The 21,736-nt window shown below is 28.7% G+C and overlaps 1 protein-coding gene across 1 annotated transcript in view; it reads right to left on the bottom strand.

Annotated features, from left to right (window-relative positions):
* Positions 1–2,079: 2,079 nt before the first annotated feature.
* The window catches only part of LOC117168298, a 26,624-nt gene continuing 6,967 nt past the window's right edge, over positions 2,080–21,736 (bottom strand). Inside the window, exons 2-5 of the mRNA XM_033353837.1 lie at positions 21,586–21,714; positions 6,178–6,335; positions 2,424–2,531; positions 2,080–2,325 (exon numbers count right to left, since the gene is read on the bottom strand). Coding sequence (XP_033209728.1) covers positions 2,211–2,325; positions 2,424–2,531; positions 6,178–6,335; positions 21,586–21,714 — 510 coding nt within the window. The 3' untranslated portion in view covers positions 2,080–2,210. The remainder of the gene's footprint in view (positions 2,326–2,423; positions 2,532–6,177; positions 6,336–21,585; positions 21,715–21,736) is intronic.

The following is a 21,736-nucleotide window of genomic DNA, read 5'->3' as shown; positions in this document are numbered from 1 at the left end:
AAATACTTGCATTTGCAACAAAGTACATTAATTTTCCATTAAAATTATGCATCTTTAAACAAAAATTTAACAAAATAGTTTAACTTTCAAGCAAGTAGTTTAATTTCAACTAAAAGAATGAATTTTAAATTAAATAGATATACTTCTAAACAAATATTTTAAGTTGCAACAAAATACATAAACTTTCTATAAGTAGTTAAATTTAAAAATTAAATTTTTTAATTTTGAACAAAAAATGAAATAGTTAAGCTCTTCTTTGAAAAAAATAATGTTTAACAACATTAAAACCAGGAGAATTTTCATTAAAATAGTTTAGTTTTCAACCAAAGAGATGGATTTTCAAATTTAATGTATATCAATGGAATACAGATTTTTTATATAAAATATTAACCGTACATTTTTTCAAAACTACTTTTCTTGGTTAAGATATCAACTATTATATTTCTCGTTGAGAATTCGTATATTTTATTGAAAGTTAAGCTACTTAGTTCAAAGTTGAAATACTTTGTTAGAAATTCATCTGTTGTTATTCAGGCTTTATCAATTTATTTGAAAATTTATCTTTCAGGTTGAAAATTTAACTTATTTTTTGAAATTAAAAAAAAATTAATCGTCTTAACTGAAAATTTACCTATTATATTCATAATTAATCATTTATCTTTCTTTAGCATACAAGTATTTGGTTGAGAAATTAGATTTTTCAGGTCAAACTTCAACTATTTTGTTGAAAATACATTTTTTTTGGTTAAACATTCGACTATTTGGTTGCAAAGTTAAATAATTTGCTTGAAAATTTAAATAGTTTATTGAATATTCGTCTGTTTTGCTTGAAATTTAAACTATTTGTTTGCAAAAATAAATGGTTGGTCTGTCTGTCCATCCGTAAAAACGATAACTCTCGAAAAAATGAACGAATCAAATCCATCTTCGGCACACTTTTTTTAGGTCCTAGAAGAAGGGACGAGTTCGCGAACCAGCCATTTTTGATAATAATTCAAAAAGTGAGCAATTTTCAAAATTCTTGAGACCACTTTTTTCTGAATTTGAAAATTATATATACGGATACTTATAGTATTAAAGAGAACAAAAGATTTACCCTCATGGCTTTTTTGTTAAAACGAAAATTCTCATAGTTATAGCGTTTTCAAAATTTTTAGAATCAACTGAAAATCAAAATTTTAAGCCAAAAAACGCACGACATGAAAAAAGTCAAGAAAAGAAAAACATTTCTTTTTGAAAGCCCTACAAGATTATCATAACAATTTTTTTAATTTTTCTCAAAAAATGAAATTTCAAATTTGGATTGCACAAAAAATAATGAAAAAAAAATTCCATTTCGTGGACAAACTATGTAGGATACGAAAAAAGATGAATTAACAAAAATTGTTATCCCAGAAAAAATCTACAATTTTGTTAAGAATCACTTCTTCATAGCTTTGAGAAAATTAATCTTTGACTATAGTTAATTAAGTAGACAATTCAGAGTATGAAGACGCATATAAATACTGCCATCTAAAAGAGATCCTTTTGATACAGTTTTTTTTAAGCATTCCAAATGCAAAGAATAAATATCCGAGCTCGAAGCGCGAGATCCAACCGTTGCGTGCTCTAGGCACGCAGATTTTTTGTTATAATTTCTTCTTTTTTTAATTAAAAGTCAACATATTTATAGAAAATACTTCTTGTTGGCTTGAAAGTTGAACCGTTTAGTTGAGTTTTTTTCTTTATTGACTAAAGAATCTCTCTTAGTGTAAAATTCGACTCTTTGTAGAGAATATATCGTTTCATGTTTACGAGTTATCTATTTTGTAAAACGCTCGACTTTCTACCTTAAAAGTTTAACTCTTTCTTGGAAACTTCATCTTTTTTGGTATAAAAGTCATCTCTTCGGTTGTTGAAATATTGTATCGTATATATTCTGCGAAAAATTTTCTGTAGAAAAAGTACAGTACGATTTGATTATGTGTCTGATTTATACTGTATACAAAATTTTATCTGTAGGAGAAGCATAATCAGTATAATCTGTGTATAATTTATGTAGGAATGGGTGCTATTCGATAAATTGTTTACTTAATTATTTTTATGCAAGACTTTGATAGTAAAATCAGGTATTTACAGAAATTTATGAGTCGTTTATTTTCGAATGATATGAGATAACTCGATGTGCTGTTCATAATTTCATTGTAGTCTTGTTTACAGTGCAAACTGTTCTATCGTCGATATGGGGAAAAATGATTAAATCCAATAAACTGTAACGGACACTGATTGGCATAATGGCCGCATTCGAGTGGATTCACATTCATCGTCCCGTTTTCTGTAGAGGACCTAAAACCAATTCGTTTAATGCATGAGTACACACGAGCATGACAAATAATTGACTTAACGTACTCAAAAAATCAAATTTTTCACCGAAAAATACCTACCCTAATAATAACTTTACTATTTTTGCCATTACGCCATCTCTTCTTGTTACATATTCCGTTGCTTGGCATATGTTTTGCATGAGACAAGCTTTTCCATTCAATCCATGGCTAGAAAAAATAATTATTATAATTAATAAATCTCAAATTCCAAATAAAGAGCTGCTAAAGAATTACGGCACACTAAAGGGGGATGGGTAATACTTTTTGCGATTTTGTGATACTTAAAAAAATCATAATTAGTACATTTTTCAGGAGTAAACTATCTAAATATAAACTTTGTACTCTTTCTTCTCTTTTCTTCTAACCCTCTTTGACCTGGCTTTAAATCAAATTTCCCCCTTTCTCGTTTTTTTTTAATTCAATGCAAACTCAAATGATAGAACCAAACAAGAACATCCAACTATTTTCCGTTGCAAGTTAATATTTTTAAATTGGAAAGTGTACTATTATATTTTTGGTTCAGAATTTATATCTTGTGGCAGAAAATTCGACTATTTTATTAACAATTAAAGTATTGTGTTAAAAATTCTTTTTTTTTAATTTAATTCTAATTTTTTGAACCTACACAGATAAAACTAAGAATGGAATTTTTGGCAGGAAATTTTTTAAAGCGATAAAGTTTTGTTTAGCCAACTTCGCGTCGTTCAAAAAACATGTGTTTGTCACGGAGAAACAAAAGAAAGTTTAACCGATGTTTGTGTAAAGTTTATCCTGTGAAGTTAATTTTTGTTGCAAAGAATCTTTTGTCGGAAATCGAGGTGAAGTTTATTTTCTGTTTTTTCTGTGTAAAAATCAAATTAACTTTTACATTTTTGGTTAAAAATTACTCGTTTTTCCTGCCAATTCATTAGTTTGGCTGAAAATTGGTGTATTTCGTTGTAAATTCGTCTGTTGTTTGTAGAAAAGTAAAATCCTTTAATAAAAATGTTAAAATAACAAAAAATTATGTTGGCTCCACTAAATATTTTACTCTCTACATATATTGACCACATTCTATTGGTTAAAGAAACCAACATTTCTGCGTGTTGCTTGAAAATTAAACATTTTGTTAAAAATTCTTTTTATTAGTTGAAGATCCATCTCTTTCATTTAAAATTATAATAATCCTGTTAAAAATTCATTTTTATTTCAAATTAATTGTTTTGACTGAAACTTTAAAAATTGAAATTTTTAAACAAAAATTAATGGTTTCAAGTTTAAAATTCAATTATTTGCTTTTACAGTGATCAATTTTAGTTTTAGATTCAACTGTTTGCTTGAAAATCAACTTTTTTGTTAAAAAATCATTTGTTTGGTATGAAAATTCATCTTATTGACATAAAAAATCAACTATTTTCATTAAATTCGTCATTTTTGTGTGAAAATTCGATTTTACACTGAAAGAAATGAATTGCTGGTACAATCATATTGCGCCTTAGATCAGCCATCGATATGTTTATTCCAGCCATACAGATTGCTGATCTAACCCGCAAAATAACTGTAGCAGTAATTCATTTCTTTCAGTGTATTGGTAGAAAAATCGACCGTTTAAATATTCATATTTTTTGTTTGGAAATTAATTTCCGTTTACTAAAAATTAAACTATTCCACTTGCAGACTCGTCTGTTCAGTTGAAAATTCATTCATTTAATGGAAAAATCGCCTTTTTGGCTTGACAGTTTAGCAATTTGGTTAAAATTAAACTATTCATGGTTCAAATTCCATTTTTTGTTAGTTAAAAGTTCGTCGTTTTTATTTAAATTCATCTGTTTGCAAATCAAAATAAAAATATTTTTGGTTAAATATCAACTTTTACTCTTTTCGTTAAAAATTTTACTCTGGTTAAAACATGAATTATTTGGTTAATAATGGATCTTTTCCATCATTTTTGTACAATTTAAATAATTTTGATAAATTTGCAAATATTTTGTTTTATAAATGTAACTTTTTTTAGAACATTTGTTTCTTTGGAGTGAAAATTCTTTTTTTTTCAATGAAAATTTAACCGCCTTCTGAAGAACTCATCTTTGTGGGTTAAAAATTGAACTATTCGATCAAAAATACAATAGTTTTTAGTTAATTTTAAATCGTCTTATTACAAAATTTGACCCTTTAGTTCAAAATTCATCTGCATAAGTTAAAAAAGTCAACAATTTTAAAAAAATTCATCTATTTTGTAGAACATTCGTCCTATTTGCGTGCAAATTTCGCTATGCAGGTAAAATTACAACTTTGTAGATCCATACTTCAACTATATCATTACAATTATAAACTTTTTGTTAAAAATTTAATTATTTGGTTAAGACTTTATCTTTTTCATTTCAGAATTTTAAAATGATGTTAAAACTGTCTCTTTTTGGTAGAAAAGTTCTAAGTAGTAAACTCAACTCTTTTCTAAGTAACTTTGCTTTTTGGTTCGAAGATTAGACTATTTGGTTGAAAATGCAACTGTTCGTAGTTGCAATCGATTTTTTTTAGAATTTGATCATTTTGTTGACAATTCATCCTTATTAGTTGTCAATGCCACTGTTTGGTCTAAATATATATATATATTTTTTTAAATTGAACTATTTGGTCACTATTTTTTGTTCACTGATATACCAGCTGAAAATATTACGATATCCGTGTCGAAAAAGTTTTAATGCGGATTCCTATGGAATTTTTTGCGAGGAACGCAAATCTAAAACTTTTAAATCGGTATGATATTTCGAATAGCTTTCTAGGTATTGTAATTGACATAATTTTTGAATATAAGCGTAGTTTAAGCATTTTCCCGTTTTTTACACTATCTGAATATTCTGTGTTACCGGTAAAAGTAAAAATATAATTTCATAATGTTGATTTCGATGGATGGTTTTTCACGAGAAAAACAGAATCAGAAGAATTAACAGAATCAGAAAGAATATAAAAAACGGTGGAAGCGACTGAAAAAGGGGAAGAGATTTAGGAGGGGTATCACCAAATTGCGCCTCTTAAAAAATGGATGTGAAAATAGGGGACTCATCTGTCCACCGAATGAAAATAGCGGTATCTGCAGTTTGGACAAATGACCTATCGGTTTTCCAAATCTAAAATCAATTTCATAAAGAATTGATTTTCATGTTATTTTTATAAACGTCCGTGATGTATATCGTTTTACAAAATGAATTCTAATGTAAGCCACAAAAGTCGAGGGGACATCAATCATATTTTAAAAATTTGTAAAAGTGATAGGTAACTTTTCGAAATATCGAGTCAGAAGTTTTAGTTTCGTATTTCTCACAAAAAATTCTATCATAATGCATATGAAGCAAATATATAAATTGAATTGAAAAGGCAATAGTTTAAACATAAAAACAAATTTAAATGATTCAGGATTATTTAGAAAGCGAATCGAAATAATTTAAACAATTTTCCATGGAAAATACCTTGCTTTGTTTTCGCCTCTTGAACTACAGTCCAGAACAAAGGAAACTCTATAAAACGTACAAAAGAATGGTACAAAGCTACTTCCGCGTTTTGTGTTAAGTTTGGGGACGTATTACATTGTAGATAAGCATGACGTTTTTTAAAGAAGAGGGATGCATATTTCGCCGCTGTGAAGTAGAAATAAAAGAGAAAGACTGCAGAGATCCTGAATACCACAGCATTGCACCATTGGCCAATGTAAGCAGCAGCAGCTTCGTCTAGCCAGAAATCACCCCCCTTCCCCATCCCTGAACCAAGCCCATCCTCCAATACTATTAACTGAAAACCATCGTCCCCGCTATTCATGTAATATTAAACTATTTATTACCTTGCGTACATTAGCTCTGTACTCTCGTGAATATCACGGATGGATCTGTGCTTTCCAAATCCTACCCCTTCCGGAAGTGGCCAGACAACTTTGAAACCAGCGGCATGTGCGAAGATGGTCGTATAGGTGAAAACATTTGCTTTGAAATTCATGCGGTACTGCAACCGAAAAAGTTATTTGATAGTGCAAAGAAAATATCTTTTTGAAACAGCTAGAATTGCAGTTGTAGAAATTGGACAAGCTTTAGGGCGCCTTCAATGTCGAAAAATCTTTTTCACTATTCGCATTGTATGGATCTTGAAATTGTAGTTAAACTGGAGTTTCAAGTTTTACCAATATTGAATCATAGAGCATGCGATACCTCGCGCCAATTTTAAACCGTCGGTTTACTACTGTTTTTTAGAAATGAAATCTTTATAGTTTGTTGAAAACATTTCTTATCGGGAAAAAGTATAAAGTTAGTTTTGAAAGAGGAAGGTAAGCTTATGATTTTACAGCTTGTTTGAGAAGTTAGAGCTTTAGGTATAATGATTCTGATAAGAACAAGTTTTGATACATGGAATGATTGTATATTTTATATTTATGGAGATGAAATTTAAGACCTTCTACGAAAATGTCCTCCTACCCTTTATTATACACAAATATTTTTAAAAATTAATAAAAAATTGGTTTAATCCCTATTTAAGAAATATGTTTTTCTACAAAAAGAAATATTTTCTCAGAATCTCAGAGCAGGGTCAAAAAATCTTACGAATCCTTAATTTCGTGATCCTCTTTTTATTATTTCAAAAAATATATGTTAATGGAAAACCTTTTTTGGCTGTTAAAATTTCTTTTTATAATATTATACACATTGTGTCATTATTTTATTTATCTGAATTTAAGTTCTAATTTGTAAGTCCTAATCATACTAGTATTATCACAAAAGTGAAGACAGCTTGAAATAAAACAACAATTAAATAACTCAAAAATAATTATAACAAGTTTTCCCCTTGGACATATGGAATTGCTTTATTAATTGTGTGTCTTTCAGCGTTTTACTGAAGAAAATCACAATTTGTCATGAAAAAAAACTTTCTGGCTGTCTTAATTAATTAAAAATTATACAATTCGAAAGAATTCCTAATTTTAATTTGGAACGCTTCCGAATTTAAGAAACATCCGATTTAAAAGTAGTTAGCAAAATTTAAAATTGTACAAACTAAGGACTTGAAAGCACTTGAATAATAATTGTTAAAATATAATAAATCAAAATATTTTCAAATATATAGATTTCAAATTTGAAATTATTAAATTTTCGAAATTTTGTTAGACAAATTGTCAAATTTCAAGCAACATAACTAACTCATGTTAATGCGATACTATTTTTATATAAATTTGTATAACTTATAAAATATTTTATATAGATAATAATTTTGTGCTATTTTTTGAAAAAAAATGTTGTATTGAAGAAACGTGAAAAATATTCCAAAAACCAAGTCTTAAAAATTATTTTGTGCATATCCTGATCAGTACATCAGTAATCCATATTAAGAGAGTAGCAAAAAATTCACACTGATAGACAATAATATTCACCCAAATCTCAAAATACAATAAAATTCCTTGGATTATTTTTATTTCTTTCAATATCTCTCAAATTAAGACTTATTTTAGTCCTAAAAAAGCCGTGAACCTATGGTTTTGTTTAAACGAAAATGATCTATAACTTACAAAAATATCCTATGCGTCAATGAATTAAAATATCAGTAAACAACATTTTCTGTAAAATAACTTAGACTACAAACTTTTTTACTATTTCGATTGGCCAATCTGAATAAAAACTACTGACTTTTCACTAGGAATTGGTTCATTTTTTCGAACTGTCATATCTTAAATTCAGTTATTAATGTTTAGTGAGATTGAACTGATTTAAATAAAGAGAGTATAAACAAAATTATAAGGATAACTCTAATTAACTTATTTAATTGATTGTTTGAAAAGTCTTCAAAAAATAAAGGTATCCGTATGAAATAAATGTATTCGTTAATATTAGATGTAATAATTTGATCGCTTGAAGCTATTGAAAGCCTAATACTTGTCAATAATATTGTCATTATAGTAATAAGAATTTGTTAAATATAATTTTAATATTACATAAAATTTAATGGAGGATGATGGAAAGGAAATATTGATATTTTTATACTTATTTCTACCCTTTTAAGAACTACCTTTTGTTTAGAACTACATGATAATTGTATCAACATTCATAAATATTTTACAAATTTTATGACTCTTAAAACTCATTTTTCAAACAAATACGATATTTTTTACAATTTTTTTAAAAGATGTAATAAAATTTATCAGATGATTATGGAGTTTAATAAAATTATCATGGAGTTCCCAATTAAAAGCACTGATATTCGAAAAGTCGAATTTTACTATCGAAAAATGCCCAAATAAAAAATTTATTTATTAAATTTGCCTAAAATCTCACACAATTTACAAAACATATTATGAATGTGGCTGAAATTTGCATGAGATTCCCACTTAAAAGGAATGATATTGATCACATTGCATTTTTTTATTGAGGCATGCGCGAATAATGCATTTCTTTATTTAATTAGTTCTAAAAAATCATAAAAATTATAAGCTTATTATAAACGTTACTGAAACTATTATGCAATGTTCAATTAAAAGGACAGAAATTGAAATAAAAATTAATTTAATTGTCGACAAATGCCCAAATAATGCATTTGTATATTAAATTTATTAAAAATTCATGCAATTTACCAAAAAATTATAAATGGGCCTAAAATTTACATAAAGTCTCCAATTAGAGGGATTGACATTAAAAAATCGAATTTGTGCCCCAGGAAATTCGCAAATAATTAACTTATTTATCAAATGAGTTCTAAAAAAATCATGCAAGTTATCAACTAATTATAAATATTATCGAAATTATTATGGAATTTCCAATTAGAAGGGCTAACATTGAAAAGACATAATTACTTTGTTTAAAAAAGTCATAAAATTGATCAACTTCTTGTGAATTTTACTGAAATCATCATAAAGTTCCCAATTAAAAGGACTGAAATTTTAAAAAAATTCCGTTGACGAATGGCCGAATAATCGATTCGTTTATTAAATTTTTTTATAATAGTAAGAAGAATCATCTTGCGAGAAACTTTTCTTCATTATATTTTTTATCTAAATTTCTTAAAATATGACTTTAAAAAATGAAATGATTGAAAATGATAATAACCCACTTTGAAGAAATAATTTGTTTATAAAAATGATGCTTGTTTATTATATAATGACAAAAAATCTTCAACTAACATTTTGCTATAAAACATAGGTGATGGCAACAATTTTCACATTAACCCTGAGCACCGGGAACGTGAAATGGAAGAAGTGGGTCTTTTGTGATCATATTTCTTTATTTATAAATAAAATGTTAACTCAATTCAAAATGAGGCTCTTTAGCTCTCTGAAAAATTGTATCAGATTTTATTTAGAAGTGTGTGCGCCCAAATTGGTCATGATTTGTCAACTGTGCATTATTTGGAACAAAAAAAGGCATTTTTGCCTACTGTACGTCGATTCAGGCTGACTAGTGGATCTGACCATAATCGGACAGCGTCACTGACAGCGCGGCTGATTAGTGGCATGTAGGTCACCGCCATGCGCCTAACTACTGTCGGGTCGTATTGCTCAATGAGTCCTCATGGCCCTACACTGGCGAATAAGTAGACCCCAGCCGTTATGGTCAGCCACTGGCGGAGCAGAGCAGGACATCTGGTCGTCGCCAAATAGTCGCCGGACATCTATACGTGCGAAGTATAGTCGCTGGGACATCTAGTCGCAAGGATATCCAGTAGAGTTGGGACATCTAGTAGCCAGGCGTATTCCCTAGCACTTTTAGTCATAGAGGCGTTCTGTTATAAATCATAAACAATTTAACATAAGACTAAAATTATTTAACACCCTTATACATATACCTACAATTTATAGTAAAATTTTTTAGAAATTTTTTGCATGATAAAAATATGCATGGGTGGTTCATAAAAATATGGTTTTTTTTCGACTGAGATATCACGACAATTTCTTTCTCTGGATGAGAAAATACTCTCATAATTTTAATAAGAAAATTATTTAATTAATTAATTAGAAGAAGGGCTATTGAAGGGCTTCGCTATAATTGTAATTTCTTAAATAATTTCAAACTGCCTTTCATTAAAAATATTACTCTCAAAATTCCTTAGCTGCCTCATTAATTCAAGGAAATAATCAAATTTCACCATAAACAGCGAAAAAATTGTTTAAAAAAATAGAAGCTGTTTAAATAATTGCCAAATATCGATAAAAATAATATTATTCTTAACACATGTTAATTGCTTATTGATTTAATAAAATCATAATCTTGAACTATTTACTGAAAATAAATTGTTTAAAGAAGTAAGAACTTTTTAAATAATTTAAAATTATATGTAAAAAATTTCGGGATGTAAAATTTCTTAATTTAACGCCTGGGAAACAACAACTTATTCTGGAAGAAGTCGATAAAACAAGGTTATTCCTTACCAATATTAAAATTATATAAAAATACTTAAAAATTGTCGCTTATTCTCACTTATACTCAGATACACAGAGGTAAAAAAAGTTTAGTTCGCCCCAATTTGTTATGTAGTCTAAATAAACTATTGCATAATACAATAATATCTTCAGTATTTATTTGTAATATGTTTCCAATTACCCGTGTGGAAATTATTAATTTTGACAAAGTACCCTGTCAGGGACTAATCGTGGACTACTTGGGCTTTTTGTTGTCAAAATTTCAGTCGGGGCCTGGTCGGTGGTTGGTCAAGGGCTAGTCGGGCCTTTTTGTTCACAAATTTACATACGGGTTATCTTTAGGCTCTAGTCGGGAACTAGTGAGGCTCTGGTCGGGTTATTCTTATGTTTGAGTTTTCGGCGAGGTTTTCTCAAATGAGGTAATATCTAAAAAAGCGTAATGATTTTTTTTATTTTTAAATACTAAGATTATATTTAACAATAATTTTACACCGTTTTTTGGAGAAAAGATTTATTAATGTTAAATTCATCTTAAATACAGTTAATAAAGAATTACTAAGTTAATAATTTTGTACGAAAATCAACTATTTATAAAAGTAACGATCAAAATCTTCAAAAAGACGTAAACTTATTTTTTTGTAATATTTTTTAGGAAATTGCTAATTTCTAGGAACATTTATAAATACCTTTGTATGGAATTTTAAGAAAATCCTTATTGAAAAAAAATACATATAGATGTAGGTAGAAAGCCTGCCGAAAGCCATGAGACTCTAAATTTGTACAGATGCTTATTTTTAAATTGATCTGAAAGGTTTACAATTTGTAAGTAAAGTCTAATCCTTCATGTAGTTGAAATTGAAAAGAGAATAAGTTTTTGATTAAATAGTAAAGAGCAGTATCCTAGTAGTAAATTATTCACGATACAGTTCAGATTTCGTTACCAACTTCATTTGAGTCTTGCGGTTCTGGATTTTCTGGAAAGAAAATCTGTAAGGGCGCGACGTGCCTCCTCTCGCGCAACAGAAATGACGCGTCGAGTGTTTAAGACAGCAGTCCACACGTAACGAAGCATAATTACCTGGAGCAGAGACTACTGTGACCAACATGGCGGTTCCTTTAGAGCGAAGCTCTTTCATTGCTGCCTTCCTGAGGTTTTTTTTGTAAATTAATATTCCACAAATTTTGGGGAACTTTAGTTACATAAGTTTATGTATTTTTAAGCGTAGGATACGTTCACCATTAAATCATGGGTACATTTGATCACTTTTAAATATTTCAAAAAAGTTTATGGAGATTTCCGTATATAATAAGTATTTTGACAAACTTTTAGGGGATGGTCCACAAATTTTGGGGAGTTTGGTTAATATTCCACGCGGATGTATTATCATATGACCCCTACTAGTACCCGATCAGGCCCCAACTAGGATAAGTCGGGTCACCTGACTAGCCCCGACTAATCGACCTTGACGCTACTGGTCAGGGGCTAGTCAGATGACCCCACTAGCCCCCGACTTTAAGTCGGGCCGAATGGTCGGGAACCGGACTAGTTCCCCATTTGAATTTCTACACGGGGAGTTGGATGAAATAATGATCAAACACATGGATTTTATGTAATTTTTTTCATAGAATCGAGTGACGTAATCAGTTCTATCGTAAATCCCAGATTTTAATCTATTGTTTAAACAATCATGCCTCGAAAGATTCGTAATTATCTATAATTTTATCAATTGGTTCTTAATTTTTAATTTATCACAATCTTTAGTAACTGAATACGACTTTAATAGTATTATTGAGAACAATTTAAGTATAAAATAATTTTTTTCTGACACAAAATGATAAGCTGGATTTTTCTTTTAAATGAACTGTTTATAACAATGAAGCCTTTTTTTGATGTTGAAATTTTGACTTTACACATGGAATTATTGCCCTCTAAAATCCCTAGATACCACGTTTCAAGTAATTCAAATAATTTCTGGAAGTACTTGTCCGCTATATTGCACTCACAATATTGAATTTGTAATTTTTTACGTAACATTCGAAATCAAAATCCCGAAAAACCCCTTCATACCAAGTTTTAAACGAATTCGACCTTAAGTCTAATTTTGTCCACGTTTGGCGTTTCCTGGCCCATTATAGTAATTAGTTGAAAATTCATGTTTTGATCATTCGTCTTTTTTGTATAAAATTAATCTTCTTCATTAAAAAATCAAGTTTTTTTTTGTAATTCAACTAGTTGGTTAAACTTCTTCTTTCCTTGAAAATTCATTTTTTTGTTTGTTAGAGAATCATTATTTTAGTTGGAGATCCATTTCGATGGTTAAAAATACAACTAAATGATTGAAAATGAATCTGTTTTCATTAAGGATTCAACTATTTTATGGAAAATCTGTCTATTTTGGTAGGATTTTGTTAATGGTTATTTTAAATTTACTTTTTTTTTGTTGAAATTTAAGCTATTAAATGTTTTGTTGAGAATTCACTTTTTTGGTTGAAAAAACTTGGTATAATGTCGAACTGCTTTGTCGAAAATGTATTTTTTATTGGTTGAATATTTATTTTTTTAGTCAAAAATTCCAATATTTTGTCATAAATGAACTTTTTACTTAAAAGTTAATATTTTGTGTTCTAAAATTCAACCATTTTGTCAGACAATGAAAATATTTATTTAAAAATTTGTCTTTTTGGGTTAGATCCAATTGATTGATATATCGTTTTTCCGTTGAAAAGTCATTTTTCAATCTGAATATGTTCCAATTTCTTTTATTTAAAAACTTATCTTTCAAGTTTAAAATTTAACTATTCAGTTGAGGAAATGTCTTTTGTAGATAATTCATCTTTTGTTAGGAAATGAAGCTTTTGGGTCGAAAGTTCATCTTTGTTAGTTCACAATTCAGCTATTTGATAAAAATATAACTATTTTGTTGAAAGTTTAATTATTAATGTAAATGTGAAAACGTAACACTTTGTGACGTTAGGACACCTTATATCCCCTTTAGAGTGACAGGTAAATACATGGACGTTCCATAAAGACATTTTCCGTGCATTTGGTGCGGGTTCCTTTGATCTTTTCGAGAAATGTATCGTCCAGCAGAAATGCCGTCGAGACACATGTTCTTAAGAACGTGTCTCTTTGAAAATGTCCAGCGTCTTTGAACTATAAGTTGGCGAATAAAGTGGTATAGCAGGTGCTGGAGTTAAAGCCAGTATTAAACTGTATCACATGGGCACCATACCGCTGCAGTGTAAACGTGGGTGGAGTGTCGCCTGGTTCTGGCAAACCATTTGTCTGGCAGACAGCATCCCCACTCCACCCCTCCCCAACCCTTTCTTAGGGGCTTAAAATACGATTCAGTGATCGGTTTGTGTTTGAACTATCATCCCGAAATTACCACACACGTACGTGTGCTTGACTATTCTACAGGAAGCGATCGACTTGATTTTCTATTATTCTGTTTGCATGAATCTCCAACCTTCGAACCGGAACTCTAACAATAATCGTATACCGTAAAAATGATATGCCTTTACCATTCCAGATCGAATAATGCGGAGGAATTCTCCGTATCTGTGATTTCAGGAACGCTTGGAATTCGATATACCACCCAACCAAATCGGAAATACTCCCGTAAACTGTATGACAATGTGCTTATTATTGTCACGTATATTTTACTTGTATATAACCATTAGTTTCTGAAATTTTTGCAATAAAGTACTTTAATAGTCAAAAGATAATCCAGTTGAAGGGTTTCAGGGCATAATGGTGCAAAGTTGTAAGTGACAAAAACCTGGAACTTTACAGGAGACAGCTAAAAGTGTCTAAATTTATACTATCATTTTTTAACAAGAAATTTCTTTTGAGCTATTATGCAGATCTATCGAATTATTAAAGAAGCCTCCTTAAAGATGCTAAAATCTCTTAGAAAGAATATGCTCACACCGCGGGTACATTGCGCGATGCGCGCGCGCCGCTTTGCGCCAAGTTTCAGAGCGCCTACGGCGTGCAAGTACGCTATCGCACTTTCCGCTAGTTTCCATACGTTCAATGCTTACATTTTAACTGCATTTTTTCAAATATCATAAATATTATGACTTAAATCGAAAACTGTGATTTAAACTTCTGAAAAATTACAGCCGTAAATTGGAACTCGATTTTTTCCATTTGTTTTTAAAAAAAGCTTCTCAAAGCACGCACGGCTTTGTCGATAACATTCTCATTACGAAATTCCCGCTCAATAATTTGTGTCCAATTGAAAAACTTAAGATAATTTGCGAATATTGTTCAAATCTACTGAAAATAACGCTTTAAACTTGCTGATCTCTTAAAAACAAAAAATATTTCTTAAACTATTAAATTTTTTTCCTTTTTTGGAAAATTTTCAAAATGTTAACAAGCATATAACTTTTTTAATTTTTATCGAAACTAAAAATTTCATCAGGATCAATTTGCCAGTCTTTGTTCCGTGTAGCAGAAAATTTGAACGAAATTTCTAAAACTCATACAATTTCTTTTAGAAATAATAAAAAGGCTAAATTTTTGAATTTTTGTCTGATCGAAAAATTTAACTAAGATGGTTTCTAAATATTTTTTTTATCTAGCGACGAATTTTTTTAAATTTTCCTAATCTATCCGAAAAATTTAATTAAATTTAAAAATTTATTTGGATAGTTTTTAAGTCATCTATAAGAAAATTTGACAAGAATTTCTGAAATGTGAAAAAAGAGATTTAAATTTTAAGAATGCTCTGAATTTTTTTTTGCTGAAATATCAGCTTAACGAACCTAACCGTCATTTTTGAAACCTCAATAAGCATATCAAAGGCTGCCTCGATTAAACAAATCCTTTAAAAGTTATCGTAGCTATAACAATCATGTAACCATACATACAGAAAGATATAGAGACAGACATACAGGTAGACATACAGACATACAGAAAGACATAGAGACGTACATACATGCAGGCATAAATATAGACATACAAAAAGACATAAATACAAACATGTATGCATAAAGACATACAGGCAGACATACAGATATAGGATATAACTTTATAACTTAAGATATAACTTTTAGTTTTCAAAAAAAAAAGAGAGAAGGTACTACTTATCGTTTTAAATTTATTTGCTTTTTTAAAATTGCAATTATTTTGTTAAAACCTCATCATTTTTCGTAAAAAATTCCATTAATTGGTTGAAAGATAAATTGAATTGTGAAAAGTTTATTTGATTCGTTTAAGACTTATCTATTCAATTCAATGTTTATCTGTTTTTTTTTAATACCAGTTTATCTATTGACCAAAAGTCTATCTATTCCACTTCTGATTGAAAACTTGTTATTTTTAACTGAAATGTGATTTTTTCTTGGTGAAAATTCAACTATTTGGTTGAAAATTCGTCTTTTTGATACTAAATTATTCTTCTTGATTGAAAATTTTACTGTCTAGTTTTTAATTAATCTATTTTGGTTGAGGATCCAACTACTTTTTCAAGCATTCTTTTTTTTTAATTCAACTGTTTTATATTGCAAACCAATTGTTTTCCTAAAATTTAACTCTTTGATTGAAAATTCAGTTTTTTGGGTAAAAATGCATATTTTTGGAACAAAACTTCAACTGTTTTGTAATGAAATTGCCTCTTTGATTTTATTATTCAACTAATTCGCCGAAAATTGATGTATTTTGTAAAAAAAAAATTTCAGAACATTAACCTTCTTGATAAAAAATTATTCTTTGTTGATCCACTTTTGGTTGCCAATGTACCCTTTATGAATTTAAAATTCAAATATTTGATAAAAAAATTATGTTTCATTGAGAATTCATCTATTTAGATAGAAAATCAATCTTGCTAGTTGAAAAATGGTTCATTTTCGTTCAGAATTTAACTATTTCATTAACGAATCGAATTTTTTGTTCCTTTGCGGATTTTTTTTATTTGATTAGAATTTTTGCCTTATTTGGTCCTATAACTAAACTAATTTTTCACAAGTTAACTGAATCATACCTGATCTTGCCTTAATTGGCTAGCTCATTGGCTTTTTTGTCTTATTTTTCTGAATCATGCTCCATCTCAACATACTACCAACTATATTTGTTCCGACATTAAACTTGATTGCTATTATTTTTATTAACATATGTATTTAAAATTATTCTTAAATTCTTATTGAAGTACTAAAGCACACATTAAATTACTATCTAATATTTTATTTTTATGTTCATCTGAGTAATGAAATATACTTTCACAAAACAATAAGAATAATGATTTTATATCATATATTTCAAATAGATTCAAGTTCATGTTTGTATAGATTACGAAGGTAAAAATTTTATTTTCTATGCAAATTTCGTCACGGAAAATGTAAATGGCTACAATCGCCATTTAACATGCATCATTTAAACACTAAACGCATTTCGTGTGGCTGAAGTTTCAATTCAAAACAGCAACATTGATTAAATTAGAGGAAAAAAGGTGTGCTCAGAGTTAAAATTCATGATAAATTTATCCATTCAATATAATTTCCTGAAAACTGAACAATTGTATTTGCATTGAAAATAGACAATTTCTTGTAATTCTTGTACATGAGAATAAGAGGAAAACAAATTTTATTTTTATTTTGTAATTTGGTCACGGAAAAGGGTAAATAGCTAAATTTACCATATAAAATGCATCATTTAAACTATCGACGCACTTTGTCTAGTATTTACATAAAATAATTGTTCTTATTGTTCTGTAACATTACATTTCAGTTATATGAACATCAAAATAAAAATAAAATAGCAAATAGCCACTTAAAGTGTCTTTGAATCCACTGTGACTAAATCCTTTTAATTGGTTAAAACGCGTTAGGCATTGAAAATAGTGGCTGAATATTTATATGCTTCTGAATGCATGAATAAAGCAGTCGCTTTGATGCCGTGTAAAGATTTCGTCTCAAATTATTTTGAACGACGGTAGTCGGCTGACTACCTGGATCTTCTAAATGCTTATGTCATGTACATATCTAAAGCTTTGATCGTTGGCCCACGCTTTGAAATTTTAAACCTTTTCAATTTCCCACTTTAAACCTAAGATGACTTTTAATTTTCAGCTTAAGCTGCTTATACATTTTAACTTTTTTAATTAGAGTACTTCAAAATTTCTGCAAAATAAATCATTACTAAATTCCCTCTAAAGTCACAAAAAATCATGCGATATTAAATCATTTTTCTCAAGATTTTATATTTTTAAAGAAAGATTAAAAATCTAGAATCAGAAAATTGGCTCACTCCTTCCTCTTGTGACAATTTTGGACATTTCTGTAAACCCTTCCCATCTCAACATGGCATGTGACACTGAAGCTGATATCCTCTCTTTTTTAAATATACAAAATAAGTAAACGAAAAAATATAAATAATATCGAACATTTTTTATGGGAGGAAGAATTAGAAATGTTTAAAAAAATTTTTATACCTAGCATTTACATGTTGGAATGAATTTGAAATTTTATTGCTCAGATTTGAAAAGTCTCATATTTTCAGTGATATGGTTATTTTGCAAAGTTATTATTTTTTGATTGCTAATATAATAAATTCTTAGTTAAAAATATTTTCTCCTTGATTGGTTAAAGCTCTCTAAGTTCTGATTAAATAACCACAGGCTGTAGTATATTTCTTAGGTAAAAAAAAGAAATCTATTGCAAAAGTAACTTAAACGTTAAAGTTTGTTATATTTCCAATAAAATCTGATATAATAATCAATATTAAATATCTTTGTGCCCCTGAATCCGAAAATCAGGTTTTCACGATGGCGTCTGTCTGTTTGTCTGTCCGCACAGCCGTCCGTCCGTCCGTAAACACGATAACTCTCGAAAAGATGAACGAATCAAAATCATCTTTGGCACACTTTTTTTAGGTCCTAAAAGAAAGGACGAGTTCGTGAACCAGCCATTTTTGATAAAAATTCAAAAAGTGAGCACATTTTGAAAATTTTTGAGACCACTTTTTTCTGAACTAAAACATTCTATGTACAGATATTAATAGTATTGAAAAGAACAAACAATTTATTCTCATGACTTTTTTCGATAAAATAAAATTTTCAGAGTTATAGCGTTTTCAAAGTTTTTGTAATGAACCGAAAATCAAAATTTGAGGCCGAAAAACGCACGATATAAAAAAAAAAGTCAAAAAAAGAAAAACATTTCTTTTTAAAAGCCCTACAAGATTATCATAACTAATTTCTGGATTTTCTTCAACAATCGAGAACAAGTGAGAACTGACTTAATAGAACTCAATAGAGACATGCAACTATTTCTGGTTCAAAGTTTAGTCTTTCAATTTAAAAAATCCAATATTATATTCTGGTTCAGAATTCATCTCATTAGATGAAACATGCATCTGTCTTGTTGAACATTCGTATTATTAGATAGAAACTTAGACCTTTTTCATTAAAAATTCATCTTTCGGTAGAAAATTCGTATTTTTTGTTGAAAGTGAATTCTTTTTCATTTGAACATATGGTAATCTTTATTCAGAATTCATATCTTTAGTCTACTATCATATTTTTGATTCAGAATTTTTTTGGTTTGTCGAAAATTTTTTTAATTTGGTTGAAAATTTAATTACTATCTTCAAAGTTCAACTCTGATAATTAAAAATCGTCACTTTTCATTCAAAATTAATTTTATTTAATTCAAAAGTATACCAATATCTGAATACTTTTGTAATTTATCTCGTTTCTTGAAAAATTTTGGTATTTATTTGAAAATTTAATTATTTTGTTTAAAATTCAACTAGTTTGTTAAAAAGAGATCCTTTTTGTTCGAAAATTCAACTGTTTTTTATGAAAATTTATCTTTGTTTATACAAAATACGTTATTTTGGAATTAAAATTCACCTCTTGCTAGAAAATGTATATTTTTGTAAGAAATGCATCTTTTATGATTGTAATTTAATCTTTTAAAATTTTAAACTCTACTATCACATTTTTGGTCCAAAATTCATCTCTTTTGATCAAAATTTCTACTAATTAATTGACAATTTGATTATTTTGTTGAAAATTCTATTGTATGTTCTTAAACAACTAATATTTTTAATTGAAAGTTAATCCATTTATTTGGAGAGTCTAAAATTATTACATATTTAATTTGAGAATTTATATATTTTCATTAAAAATTCTACTATTTAATTCCAAATATTTTTTTTAAGTTTCACTATTTTCTTAAAAATAATATTTTTTGGTTAATAATTAATTTTTTTTTTGTAAAAGTGATTTATTTATCATTAAAAAATTTACTATTACATTTTTCGTACGAACTTCATCCTTATTGGTTATAAATTAAATTATTGTGTGGAAAACCCAACTATTTCGGTAATAAGTCAACTTTTTTGGTCGAAAATTCAACTGTGTTGATGAAAATTCGTCTTTTTGGATAAAAAATTCGTTCTCTTTGATAATAAATTTAGCTATTGTTAAAAGATTTATCTCTTTTGCTGAAAATTCATCTTTTATGGTTAAAAGTTAATATTTTTAAATTGAAAACTCTATTATATTTTTAGTTCAGGATTTATCTTTTTTTGTTACAAGTTCCACTATTTAGTACCAAAATTTATTATATTGTTAAAAATGACTCTTTTCTCTTTCAAAATTAAACTTATTTAAGAAAATTCGTCTTTTTAGATGCAAAATCTATCTTTCTTGGTTGAAAATAAACTTCTTTGTTTAAAATTCTACTTTTTGTGCCCAAAAGGAAAATTATTTCTAGAAGGTTCGACTTTTTATTTAGATAACTAAACTCTTTTGTCGAAAATTAATCTGTTGAGGTTAAAACTGCATCTTTTTGGTTGAAAATTGCACTAATTTTTAATGTTATTGTTTGAATATAATGCCTGTATTGATGTTATTTAAACCAGTTTATATGTCAATTTTCTTGTTTTTTTAAACCTATATCCCCTGTTTTGATGGAAATTTTGGTCTGGCAAGTCGGAAATCAGTTGCACAATAATTCACATTATATATTTTATCCTAGTGGTCTAAAATGTTTGCTCCTTTTCAAATTTTATATAAAAAAAGCAATTGGTATGAATTAATTACACAGGCCGACAAAATTTTTACCCAAAAACTAGATATCCTTCTCCGAAGGTTTTTTCGTATTGTGAATCTGAATCTGATGTCCAAATTTCTCAATTGGCTCTGGTTTTCGAGATATCCTAACCTAAAAGTACAAAAAGAGCGATTTTCGCCCTAAACAGAGGTAAACTCAGAAACACAAAAATTTTAAAATATAATATCTCAGCAAAAACAAAAGATATTTTATCAAACTCAACGGCTACTCAATTCGATGCTACATAACTTCAAAAATACACAAAAATCTCTGTTTTTGCACATTTAGGTTAGAATTTCTCGGAAACGAGATGCCAATCAGCATGCCAAAATCTTTTGAAAGTATATTCTGGTTTCTGGGTCAGAGCGTCGATCTGATTTTCTCGGCCTGTGTTATTGTTATAAACGCTTCAAAGTCAACTGAGGAAACTTTAATTTTTTAGCGCGAAACCCCGAAATAGTCTGGATTATGTTGTAGTTTGAGTAGACACCCTGATCAACCAAACGGGTTTTTTACTTCTATGGCAACTAGCAAATTTATTGGGGACACCAAACATTTTTTGGACCAACCAAAAATTTTTCTCAGTGCGAATTAATAAAATCACTAAACCAAAATTACGAAATTTCAAATGCTAAGTGTTAGATACTATACTATGGAGCGAATTTGAAATTCTTGACCCGCAAAATAGGATCTAGAGCCATATAGTAGGTATCCTTTAACCGCTTAGAATGAAGCATGAGCTTCATTCGCTAAAGCGAGCAGCTTTTCTCAGCATGACTGGTTACTCACGAAAAACGTGCTACCCTTCCGAAATGCGATGGCCCTTTTGCTTCTTGCGCCAGCTGCAGTGTCGATGGTGGTGAGTGCCAGGCTACACAAGGTCGTCCAAAATAAAATCCTCATGGTTGACAATGATTCCTGTATATAGAGAAAACTTTAC

This window comes from Belonocnema kinseyi, chromosome 2 (genome assembly GCF_010883055.1).
Source record: "Belonocnema kinseyi isolate 2016_QV_RU_SX_M_011 chromosome 2, B_treatae_v1, whole genome shotgun sequence".
NCBI lineage: Eukaryota > Metazoa > Arthropoda > Insecta > Hymenoptera > Cynipidae > Belonocnema > Belonocnema kinseyi.
This window is presented reverse-complemented; position numbering and strand designations above follow the sequence as displayed.